General features: G+C 30.4%; 2 protein-coding genes across 3 annotated transcripts; both read right to left on the reverse strand.

Moving 5' to 3' along the window:
• Positions 1-267: 267 nt before the first annotated feature.
• Positions 268-4007, reverse strand: LOC108695050 (protein-L-isoaspartate O-methyltransferase domain-containing protein 1-like). 2 transcript variants are annotated; one of them, XM_018204786.1, is made up of 6 exons: positions 3788-4007; positions 3510-3581; positions 1948-2276; positions 1751-1885; positions 1422-1673; positions 268-1315 (listed from the first exon to the last, which is right to left on the reverse strand). In XM_018204786.1, exons 3-6 carry the CDS (start codon positions 2252-2254, stop codon positions 327-329), a joined length of 1683 nt encoding a protein of 560 aa, XP_018060275.1. In that variant the 5' UTR covers positions 2255-2276; positions 3510-3581; positions 3788-4007; the 3' UTR covers positions 268-326. The 2 variants fall into 2 exon arrangements, with proteins under 2 accessions (XP_018060275.1, XP_018060276.1); XM_018204787.1 differs by lacking the exon at positions 3510-3581.
• Positions 4008-8387: 4380 nt separating this feature from the next.
• On the reverse strand, positions 8388-10531 carry LOC108694899. Its single transcript, XM_018204598.1, has 5 exons — positions 10442-10531; positions 10087-10225; positions 9904-10004; positions 8717-9445; positions 8388-8599 (listed from the first exon to the last, which is right to left on the reverse strand). The coding sequence occupies exons 4-5, from the start codon at positions 9207-9209 to the stop codon at positions 8388-8390; spliced, it is 705 nt and encodes a 234-aa protein (XP_018060087.1). The 5' UTR covers positions 9210-9445; positions 9904-10004; positions 10087-10225; positions 10442-10531.
• Between the last annotated feature and the right edge of the window lie 857 nt (positions 10532-11388).

Genomic DNA, 11388 nt, shown 5'->3' on the forward strand with positions numbered 1-11388 from the left:
ATTTCTATTCATTATGTAAAGTAGGAGATTAAAAGAAAAGTTTTGTAGGAACAATAGATAACTCGAAACTGAAAAGGTCGTATATCAATTGATTCATCGTTAGCCGCATAAAAAGTATATCAATAATGGTTAACTAGTGCCATAAGATACGAAATGCGATAGAAATTAATTTTGAAAATTCACTCGGGATATAGAGCACTCGTGTAAATTACGTAAGTCCAAACGAACGCATAGAAACGCGAGAGAAACAAAAACATTGTAAATTCATTGCGTAATAAAAATGTATGTATTTCTTTAAATAAGAATAATATATAACGATTATTTGCTTACAATTTTCGATTGTAATTCATATACAATTTTATTGAGAAAGGCAACGGTAACTGTCCTATCTTTTCCTTCATGTAAACGGCAAACGCCTTACTATCTGTATAGTGTGCGACAATTACTTTTTTGCCAGTATTAGAGCCGACTTGCCATTTCGGCTTGCAGCACACATCGCTGCACGATTTATAAATCGCTATCTCAGGTAAATCTACGTCCATCGCGTCGCCCGCGTCCGTAGTATCAGTGATGTCAGAATCAGAGTGATTAGTATTCGAACTGGAGCTACTTTCATCATTGCTGAAATTTGCATCATCCACTATACCGCTGTCCGTTTTTTCGCGCTTCGCGATTTTTTTGCGTTGCATGAAAACGTTCTCTTGCTCGCCATCACTGTCGCTATCGCTATCGCTCATGTTAGAATACGCGGCCACGCTGGATTTTTCCGCGTTTCTTTTACTCCGTTCCTCCGCTCCGTTGTTATTGTCGTTCGTATCTGTGCCTACAGAGGAACTGTGACCCGCACTCGTATCATCCATACCCATACTTGAAACGGGGCTTTTCACGTTAGATTTCCGCCTCTGCTGACGTACAGGGAAATCCGTATTCACACCGATATCTCGAGTCTCGTGGGTATTGTCCAAAACCCGTTGAATCTCTCTATCTTCACCGTTTTGATTCGGTTGCACGACCGCCCGTACCAATTGCAAGCTCGTCGTGATAGCTTCCCCAGGTTGAACGTCAGCGAGACGCGCATTTAATAAGAAACGCGCTCGCCCGGCGAGTTCTTCCTCATCATCAGTAAAATCGTCAGAGTCAAAAATAGGTATTACAAAACGTCTGAGGGTATCTTGTTGCTCAGTCTGCCTTTGGTGTATTGGTGCTACAGGCTTCACAGTCTCTAGTTCGGGGTGTTCGTTCCAGATATTGTGACGTAGATGATGTCGGATTCTACCACGACACAGCTCTTGCAGAGATAAGGGATTGTACTCCGCTGCAATATAGAATTTCGAATACAGTATAAATTATAGCGTAATCTCATAATAGCGTAAATTGTCGTATAAACATAAATAAAATATTTGTTTATGATATATACATACGTAGATGAAACAAATTGTGTTCTGAGGACGGAGGTACGACTAGAGTCGCGAACGATACGGGAAGCATTGTGTTCTGCAACCATGTATTCTCATCCACTCTTTGCAAACGTAGCAATTCATCCTTGTAAGGCATTACTAATATACCTCCAACGCGTACGAATTGCTTAATAAATGCCTCGTGACTTTCAGGACACGCTGCACCACAATATACTCTATCATATTGTCTACCTGGTATGAGGCTAAGACAATTTCCTGTTGAATATTATTATTATATAACATTTGATGTAAAACCATTGTCATCTTGTTAACATTCAGAAAAATTATTTTACCTTGTATAAATACAGGTTCACAGAAATCAAACTCATTTAAAGCTAATGACGTTTCCTTGAATTCCTCCAATCTTTTGTACGCGTAACTTAAACAATCTTCGTGCAACTCAATTCCATGATTTATTCCATGTTGTTCTGAAAAAGGTATAAAAGATATACATATTCGATATTATTTTTTAAAACAGCAATTTTCTTACTTATTAACAATCCTGCCATTGTGCTGAGGTAACCAGTACCCGACCCAAGATTCAGAAAGCTTAAGCCAGGTTCTAAACTTAGTCCTTCCAATACTTCACTATATATACAGGGAGCTGATAAATGTATATTTTCATGTTTCCAAGCTAAATCCTTATAAGCGCCTTCTCGATATTCAGGCAAAACATAGTTTGCTCTATCTACAGCCCTAAAAACTTGTTCCACCTTCTTCGTTCTGATATATCCCGATCCCATTAAATTATCCACTAATTCATCATTGTCTTGCCCACAGCTTACAGCACCTCCCATGTTTATTTAAATATTAAGTATTCTGTAACAAATAAGTATATATTAATTTATTACATTATACAATTAGAAAAAAACAAGAGTTTATATATAAAATACAAAATGATTTGTTTGTAAACAGATCTAAAAATAGATTTAGATTCATATAGATCAATAAGAGTAATATTCCTTAGACCCATCTTTTGTCACTGTATTAGACTATATTAAAACTTTCTATCTTGCTTATATCAAACTTCAAATATATATTAATTTCGAGTATGACAAATGTATGTACATTAATTTAACCACAAAGGACTTAACTCACAATATTAAGTTATTTAAATATTTTTCTTATCCAAATATTAATCATTGATTTAAATGATACTTTTTGAATCTTTCTACAGAATATTTAATAATAAGATTCATAATAGATTATTTGACTTACTTTAATAATTAAGAATGATTTTTGAAAAAAATAAAATTTCGTTATCCTTATTCTTTTGATAAGACAATGTTCCTTGATGCAATGATATCAAACTTATTTCTTTGTTATTTTGTAAATTATTTTTAAATAAAATATTCATAAGTAGATATCATTAAAATCTAAGATGTTGATAGTTTATTAAAGAAAATTATGATTAAACTAAATGTAAATAAAACAATAGATAAGCAAAAGAACACTGACACAACTGGCTCAAAAATCTTTGCTTAGAATATTTGCTACAACAAAGCAAATAATAAGCAAATAAATAAATAAATAAATTAATAATATTTATTTTTCAAAATCAGCAATAAAAAATTTATATTTATAATTATATTAACATTCATACACAAAAAAATATTGACTCAGAAATAATTGATTCTGACTGAAGTAGAATTAATTTATGATGAGTTATGTAGAAAAATTATTTAAATATTTTCTATAGTTTATGCAATATTGATTAGTTGTTACATTAGTTATTTACAGTGTATTTTCCAAATATTGAAAGACAATATGGAGAGGCAGTTTTGAGATATTGCCTTAAAAATAACTTACTATCAAAGAGACTAGATCAAAGTACAGTAAAGTTTTACCTACAAATATATAAATATATAATGTAAAAATTTACTCATAACATCAATTGAATAAAAATTACTCATGACAATTTGTTGATGCAACCAACGACGTCGCGACCTTCCACACTTACTTTAAAATAACGGACAGTAATAATCCACGATCTGTGATGCAGAAGGTACGCAATATAAACTTATATTTATTTACGATAACATTGCATCTCACCTCTTACTTTATCTCTCTTTAATCCTCTCCTTCTCCCGTCCCTCTTACTTACTCTCTCTTACTCGAGCGAATCTGCAAACACGATCATTTAACAGATCGGTGAAATCACTGATTTCGCTAATAGATTCGAAAATTATCTGCTAACGTGCATGCTTTACGATTTTCTAATAGCAGTGTCGCGCTAATGCGTTATATGAGCACAATGCGTAACGTTAAAGCTGCGTGACGACATGTTAACGAATTGCGACACTGATCGAGGATTTACAGATCAGACTTACCAAATCAAAACACAATTTGATATCTCTGACGATGACAGCGGATTAGTGGAGATGAGCTGATAAAACGGAAAGATCTGTTCGGCGCCGTTACCTCGATGACAACGTTATGCGTCGGCATATTACAACATTGACGACGCGACACGACGTACTGCCACGGTATGAATACTCCACGGCGGCACTTATGTTTTCCTTTCCTTTTTTTCACAACACGGAAGAGTTCATCAAGTCCATCAGCTGATACTAAACATGCCAAGCCAAGCGCAGGTCTCAACGTTCCTGCGTCCTACGCTATTGGGACAAAATCATAGGATGCGTTCAAGCCGGACAAAGAGACTAGCCTGCTCGCCGATTGAATGTGAATGGTTAAATTTATAAGTGATAGGTTATAGTGCTGTGATCAAAGTCTCGCTACAAATGCTTTAAAGCATTTGATGGACCAATTAGAAAAAAGAATTTTACAAACTGACCAGTTAAAAACCGCTTCAAAGCGTTTGCAGCATCGCGTTGACCGTACTCGTAATCAATCATTTGCTTGATGAGCAGGCTAGCCAATGGCTGCATTCAGCAGATTCCGTTGAGTGAATTAACGTCGATCGATGTTGAATTAACATCGATTTGACATCGAGCAACGATTTGACGTTGAGCAATCAATCATTTCTGGCTGAGCCGGAAAATCAGTTTACTTCCAATGTGTTTACAGCTCTACAGTCTACTGCTGTTTATTATAGATGACGCTTGCATTTTAAAATCAACGCTTCAGATTGGCTGTCGTAACAAACTTATGATTGGCTTGCGTCTAGAGCCGGTTTGTTGCGACAGCCAATCTGAAACTTGCATTTTGAAATCAATGCTTCATATTGTCGCAACAAATTTACGATCAGCGTGCAACTAATGTAGAATGGCTTAATATAGAATGAGCTTAAAAAAAATAAAATCTCACCCGCTCCGCAACAGTTGAATCTGCTGAACGCGATCGCTTTGTCAACTGAACGCGCCTATTGACATTGATTACGTTTTTTAAGTTAACAAAGCGGCTAGGGTCCAGTTTCACAATTAACTCTTAACCGAGATTCAACTTTTTCATTATCTCTTTCTAATGCTCTAGAATTGGAAAGAGATGAGAAATAAGTTAAATCTCGGTTAAAAATTAACTATAAGTGAAATTGGACCTAGATTTGTTCGCTGAGTAATTAAATATGATTGGTTGGATCCACAGGTAAGAACTAATCATGTTCATTCGATCGGCAAGCATGTCTAGTCGCTTTAAATGGTTGCACCAACGTATTTTAATTTTAAACTTAAAACTCTCTCTTTGTCTTTTTTCGGTTAAAACGAGATAGAGAGTTTTAAGATTCGTTTAAAATCAAAGTAACTTTGATGCAACCGAGCCTTAGTCCTGATCTACAATAGGTGTTTTAAGTCTTAAGTCGTAAGAAATTGACTAATTAGTCCGAATCTACAATAGATTTTTAAGCCTTAAGAAATGGACAAATCACAATCGATTATTCTCGCATTCGAACTGTAATCGAACTATCCGGATCTACTAGATAGATGTTTTAAGCCTTAAGCCGTAAGAAATTGACTAACTACAGTCGAATACGAGGAGAATAATTGATTGTGATTACTTAAATTAATTTTATATACACATTTTATACTGTAATTATAATTGTATGTCAATATATCACTACATTGATGATTCAATAACGGCAATAATAGTAATAATAACGATGATATTAATAATTATAATAATAATATTCCAAGCTTATATGGACACATATAGCGGCGCATACACAAACATCCTCTAAACATTTAATGGATGTCCTTAAGACAACTTCAAAATGTCTTACTTAATATAAAAAACATCAATGCTCGAATTTCAAATGTATGTTCATGATGTATAGAGAAATGTTAAACATACATAATTGAATTTTGTGATCCAATCCTGAATATATCTTTCGAATGTCTTATAGACATCCTACCGCAGCTATGCTAAAAGTAAAACGCCCTTCGGACATTCAAGATATCGTTCAGGATATCGTACATAACTAAAGTTGACGTCCCAAGAAACAGAAATTTATAGTGGAACGGAACAGTGCGACCAATTACAACTCTGCAGTCATTACTCTGCTTTCTTTTCTGCGATTGGTGGATGGGACGTCAGTCTAAAGGTGCCTTTTACTTTTAAAAATCGGTAACTAGAAATAGTAACTTAAACAATTTCTACTCGGTAGCAAGTAACTGTAACTTGGTACTTTTAAAAAGTAACTTTCCATTCCCTGCACATAACATATGGACGTATCCTCTTTTGGACTGTATTCCAATGAAAAATGCGATAGAAATTAATGAATATCAAGCATCAATTTTAATCACGTGACCTGTTCTAACGCTGAAAATAGCATCGAGCGTCAGCATGAAAAAGCATCTTAAGACTTTTGAGGGCATCTTTGATCCCAGTGAGAAAGATGATGAAATCGATGATGAATCTATTATCATTTTTCATTGATATAATTCAAAAGACGCCCACATGTTATGTACAGGGAATGAAAAATTACTTTTTAAAAATACCAAGTTACTGTTACTCGTTACCGAGTAGAAATTGTTTAAGTTACTGTTTCTAGTTATCGATTTTTAAAAGCTATTTAAACTTATTACGGTTACTATTATTTGAGAAAGTAACTTTTCGTTACTTTTTTAAAATCGATGACCGCCAATCACAATGAACGGGTCTAGAGACTTTCTAGTCTCAAGCGCTATTATAGTAAAAAATGTTTGTGTGAAATTACAACTATTATAGTGGGTAATTTTGAGACTCACTATAATAGTTGTGAACGTCCATGCGTTTGTAAATTTGCAATATGCAAATAAAAATAATTTCTTGGCAACTAAGCAGATTGTGAAAGTACAATTATAATATGTAGTTACGAACGATAATATGACAATATATTTCACACTATACAGTGTCCCAAAATAATCGCCAAATGTTTTAGGGCAGGTAGAACGGACTAAACTGATTTGAAAAGTTCCTCTATCATTTTGTAATTTTTGAAATACTTAGTTCATAAGATATTAATTACTAAAAATTGCCGAAAATCGGTTTTCAATAATTTTTTACTCAAATACTATCAATTTTACAGAAAAAGTACCACATATTTTCTCGTGTTACGTTTACTAAAAATAGCCAATACAATACTAAGAAAAAATACAATACTAAAAAGATAAAAAATTCTGAAAAAATTTTTAATTTTATGAGAAGAAAATAAACAATTTTTGTCTTTGCTGTTTTTCTATAAAGTTGATAGTAGTACTTAAGTAAAAAATTATTGAAAAATTAATGTCTGGCGATTTTTAATAATTAAAGTCTTGTTAACTATTGCAAAAATTGCAAAATGATAGGGCTTTTCGACTCAATTTAGTCGAATTTGAGTTCTACCTGCCAATGAAATATTTGATTATTTTGGAACATCTTGTATATCATACATTTAACAGCAATACGCGAAAAATTACTGTAATTTTAAATATTAATTTTAATATTAAATAATATTAAATTTGTAATATTAAATTTGGATAATTACAGAAAATATTTAAAATATCCTGCTATTTACATAGTTTTTCATAAATTAAGATATATTTACACAAAAAAGTAAATTTACATAATTTTGGTGGAAATACGTGATTTCTGTAAAATTGCATGATTTTTTATATTATATTTACAGGACTAATCATGTAATTTTCACATCTATTACATGTGTAAATTTACGAAATTTTTTTATAGTGTAAGTGGCTTGTGTCGTATCCAATCGTATGCAAAGTAACGATAAAAGTAAAATTCGTTAATGTTACTAAAAAAATATAACTTCGTTACTACCAAAGAAAAAAAATAACGCAGTTACTAATAAATTATCAAAAAAGTAATTTCGTTACAAGTATAATGAGTTACTCTCATTCCTTGGCCATTACAATACTGTGTATAAGAAAATAAAAATCAGCAAAATAAAATGATGAAATTATTTTTGAAAAATTACTCGAATGCGAAAAATATATTTTTGATTTGAAGACAAAAAATTCAGAAATATTTAAAAAAAATAGGATTCATTGGTTTCTTAATTTATATTTAGTCTTCGGTAATTATACTATGAATTATATGACAATAAAAAGATGTTAAAATATATAATTTTTCAATTTTTCTTGTGCTTTTGTAAAAAAAAAAAAAAATAGTTAATGCATGAATATTTATGAACTTCTATCTAGATCTTATATAAGAACATTATATTATATATATATATTAATAAAGACTGTCAATAAAAATAGCATAACTAACTGTAATAATTAAAATTAAAAAATAATACAGAATTTGTATTATTTTTATAATAAATGTTTTAGTGAAAATTTAAATATTTATTAATTATTAAATTATTTGTTATACTCGAGTTAAAAAATATAAAGTTTAATGGATTATTAATATTATTTTTTTCTAATATTATTGTTTCAAAACATCAGATCCTGAAATATTATTTTAAGGCATTACTATATTTTACAGGTATTTGACTTGTTTCTGGTTGATCATCAAAAGACATCCTTACAACAGAATTATTTCTTGTATCTATTGTCTTGTTGTATCTATAAAATCTTCTGCTTCTAATACATCAATACCAATTTCTGAAGTTAGATTTTGCTTAGCAATCAATAAAAGTAATTTATCATAGCCATGTAAAACATATTTTCTTGCTTGTTCGATATGTTCTTTTAAATCTCCATTATATAGTCCATATCTTTTGGCATCAAGTTCTAATTCATCCAATTCATGCAAACTTGCTTGATAATTAATAATTGTTTGTTTTTCATTTTCTTTTTGTTCTTGTTCTATTTTTTTAATTTTTTCTTCAATTTTCTTTCTTCTTAAATTAGATGAATTGGAAATAATTACATTACAGTCTATAACTTTTTTTCTTGCTTGTTTGATATGTTCTTTTAAATTTCCATCATATATTTCATCTTTTTTGGCCTCTAGTTCCAGTTCATCCAATTCATACAATCTTGCTGAATAATCAATTGCTTGTATATCACTTTCTTCACAGTTTAGTTTTAATTTTTGAATTTCTTCTTCAACTTCCTTTAATTTGAGGTAGAAATCAGACGTTGAATTGGGAGCAATTGCATTAAAATCATCTAGAGCTTTTTTTCTTGCTTTGATATTTTTTTTTAAATCCCCATCATATATCCCTCTTTTGACCTCTTGTTCCTCTTCATCCAATCTTTCTTGATAATCATTTATTGCTTGTTTATCATATTCTTCTTGTTCTTGTTCTAATCTTTTAATTTCTTCCTCAATTTCATTTAAATTAGATGGATTGGAAGCGATTGCAGTAGGAATGGTAGTTCCACTAATTACTTTTGCTCTTAAGATTCCTAAAATCTTACTCATTGTCTTACTTCCTTTCTATTTTAATTATAAAAAAATAATTATTTTCACAACATAAGCATTACCAAATCTTAAGCACTTTGAATCTCACTAAGCATTACAATGCAACATATGCTTATAAATTGTTGTGTTGGTTCTTTTGTTCATCTATTAGGCCTTCACTGATCAATGCTTTTTATATAATAACTCAAGATTCCAATCACACAGGAAGTCAAATTCCAGTTTCTCTTTATATAAAACTATTAAAAAAATTTAATGAAGTTCTAATTAAGTTCTAAAGTCTTTACAAGTTATATTTAAATACATATAAATTTAATACTTTTCTGTATAAACAATTAGGGCCTAAACATAAAGATAATTCCGTAACTGAGTAATGGAACATAAGTTGTAGTTGTAAGCTGATCAAAACATTATGTGTATTTATCTTTATAATTACAACTTAAGTTTCACGATTCATTTATGATTATCTTTGTGCTAAGACTCTAAAAAACCATTTATACTGGCCGTGGATTGTTAACTTATACTGTAGGCTATAAAGAATTAATTATTCACAGTTAAATGTGAGGAGAATAGTAAACTTCCACATATTCGATTATGATTAGTTAATTTCTTATACAATAATATAAATTAACAATTTATAGTCAGTATAAATGATTCTTTATTTAATCAAAAGCATGAAAATTATAATGAAACATACCTCATGACAGACAAGCTTAATATTGTAAGATCTTCACTGATCAATGCTTCTTACATTAAAATATCCAAGACTCCAATCATACAGTTCCTTATTGTATAAAACTATCAAAAGAATTTAATAAAATTCTAATTACCTAAAGTATCTACAAGTTATATTTAAATACATATAATTTAACATATTTACATATTTTTCTGTATAAACAATTAAAGCCTAAACAGAAAGACAGCCATGAGTCATAGAACATAAGTTGTAGTTGTAGGTTAATCAAACATTATATCTATATATACGACTCACGTTTCACGATCATCTTTGTGTTGAAGTCCTAAAAAATTATTTATACTGGTCACAAACTATTAACTTATGCCGTAAAGTTACAAGAAATTAATCATAGTCAAATGAGGAAAATAATCAACTTTATTCTTCTCACATTCAATATTGTGATTGGTCAATTTCTTAGCTTATAACATAAATTAATAATTTATAGCCAATATAAATGATTCTTTATTCAGTCAAAAAAGAGAATTGAATGAAAATGTACCTCATTTGATAGATAATCTGTAATATCGTCGAGGATAGTAATTATGAAATCGGGCTACGAAATTGCGATATTCTCGAGAAATATAGATGTTATGGCTATCTCCTAACTTCGCTTTGATCTGTTTCATTCATTATCTTTATTTTCAAACTATTAAGGTGCCTTTTCATGAGTCGCTCAAACTGGCGGTTTAGCGACAAAAAGATCACGTGGTTACTTTCGTTTAAGAAATATTAAAACGACTCACATGAAAAGAGGCAAGAAGCGATGATTTGACATTTAGTCGACAGATTTGACATGTTTTTATTTTTCATATATCATTTACATATTAATGCGCTGAATTAAACAATTATTAGGTAATATTGAATCCTTTTATCTGGATTAGCAACGTAGGAAAAGAATAAATTAGGTTATATTGAGTTTTATATATATGTATATATTTTGCGGTAAAACACTGGTCAATACGAGCGACATGATGCGGCAGCACTGTCAATAGCGTTTGACGCAATCATTATCCTGAAATGAATCAAATATCTACATTGTTTCATTATGTAATAATTTTTTATCGACGAAATATTTAATTTAAGCGAGCGATTTACTAAATATGTAAAAATGTATCTAGACATCTGTTATGCTATCTTGTGAATTTAATTATAATACAGCCATTTTTTTATCTATTATAGCTAGTATATTAAAAACTTGCCTGTAGAAAATGGTTCTAAAAATATCAGAAAATCGATTTATTTTCCGTTGATAATAAAATTGTGACGCGAAGGAATAATTTGAATATTGAATTTGGATTCACAACGTCAAAATAATACATAAGGATACAGTCTAATTATCGGTTAAACAATAAATTCTAAATATCCGGTACTATATATTTGCAATAATAATTTGAAAGGACATTTATTTATCATTTTTTTAATATTAATTTAATATTTATATTTATT

This window comes from Atta colombica, unplaced genomic scaffold (genome assembly GCF_001594045.1).
Source record: "Atta colombica isolate Treedump-2 unplaced genomic scaffold, Acol1.0 scaffold126, whole genome shotgun sequence".
Taxonomy (NCBI): domain Eukaryota; kingdom Metazoa; phylum Arthropoda; class Insecta; order Hymenoptera; family Formicidae; genus Atta; species Atta colombica.

Excerpts from the sequence above, each read along its gene's own strand:
- LOC108695050 (XM_018204787.1), bottom strand. The coding sequence starts at position 2,254 with ATGGGAGGTGCTGTAAGCTGTGGGCAAGACAATGATGAATTAGTGGAT. Across the intron at positions 1,886-1,947 it reads AATGGCAGGATTGTTAATAA|AACAACATGGAATAAATCAT; the intron begins GTAAGAAAATTG and ends TACCTTTTTCAG. Across the intron at positions 1,674-1,750 it reads TGAACCTGTATTTATACAAG|GAAATTGTCTTAGCCTCATA; the intron begins GTAAAATAATTT and ends AATATTCAACAG.
- LOC108694899 (XM_018204598.1), bottom strand. The coding sequence starts at position 9,209 with ATGAGTAAGATTTTAGGAATCTTAAGAGCAAAAGTAATTAGTGGAACT. Across the intron at positions 8,600-8,716 it reads AAGAAAAAAAGTTATAGACT|CAAGTTTGCATGAATTGGAT; the intron begins GTAATGTAATTA and ends TTAATTATCAAG.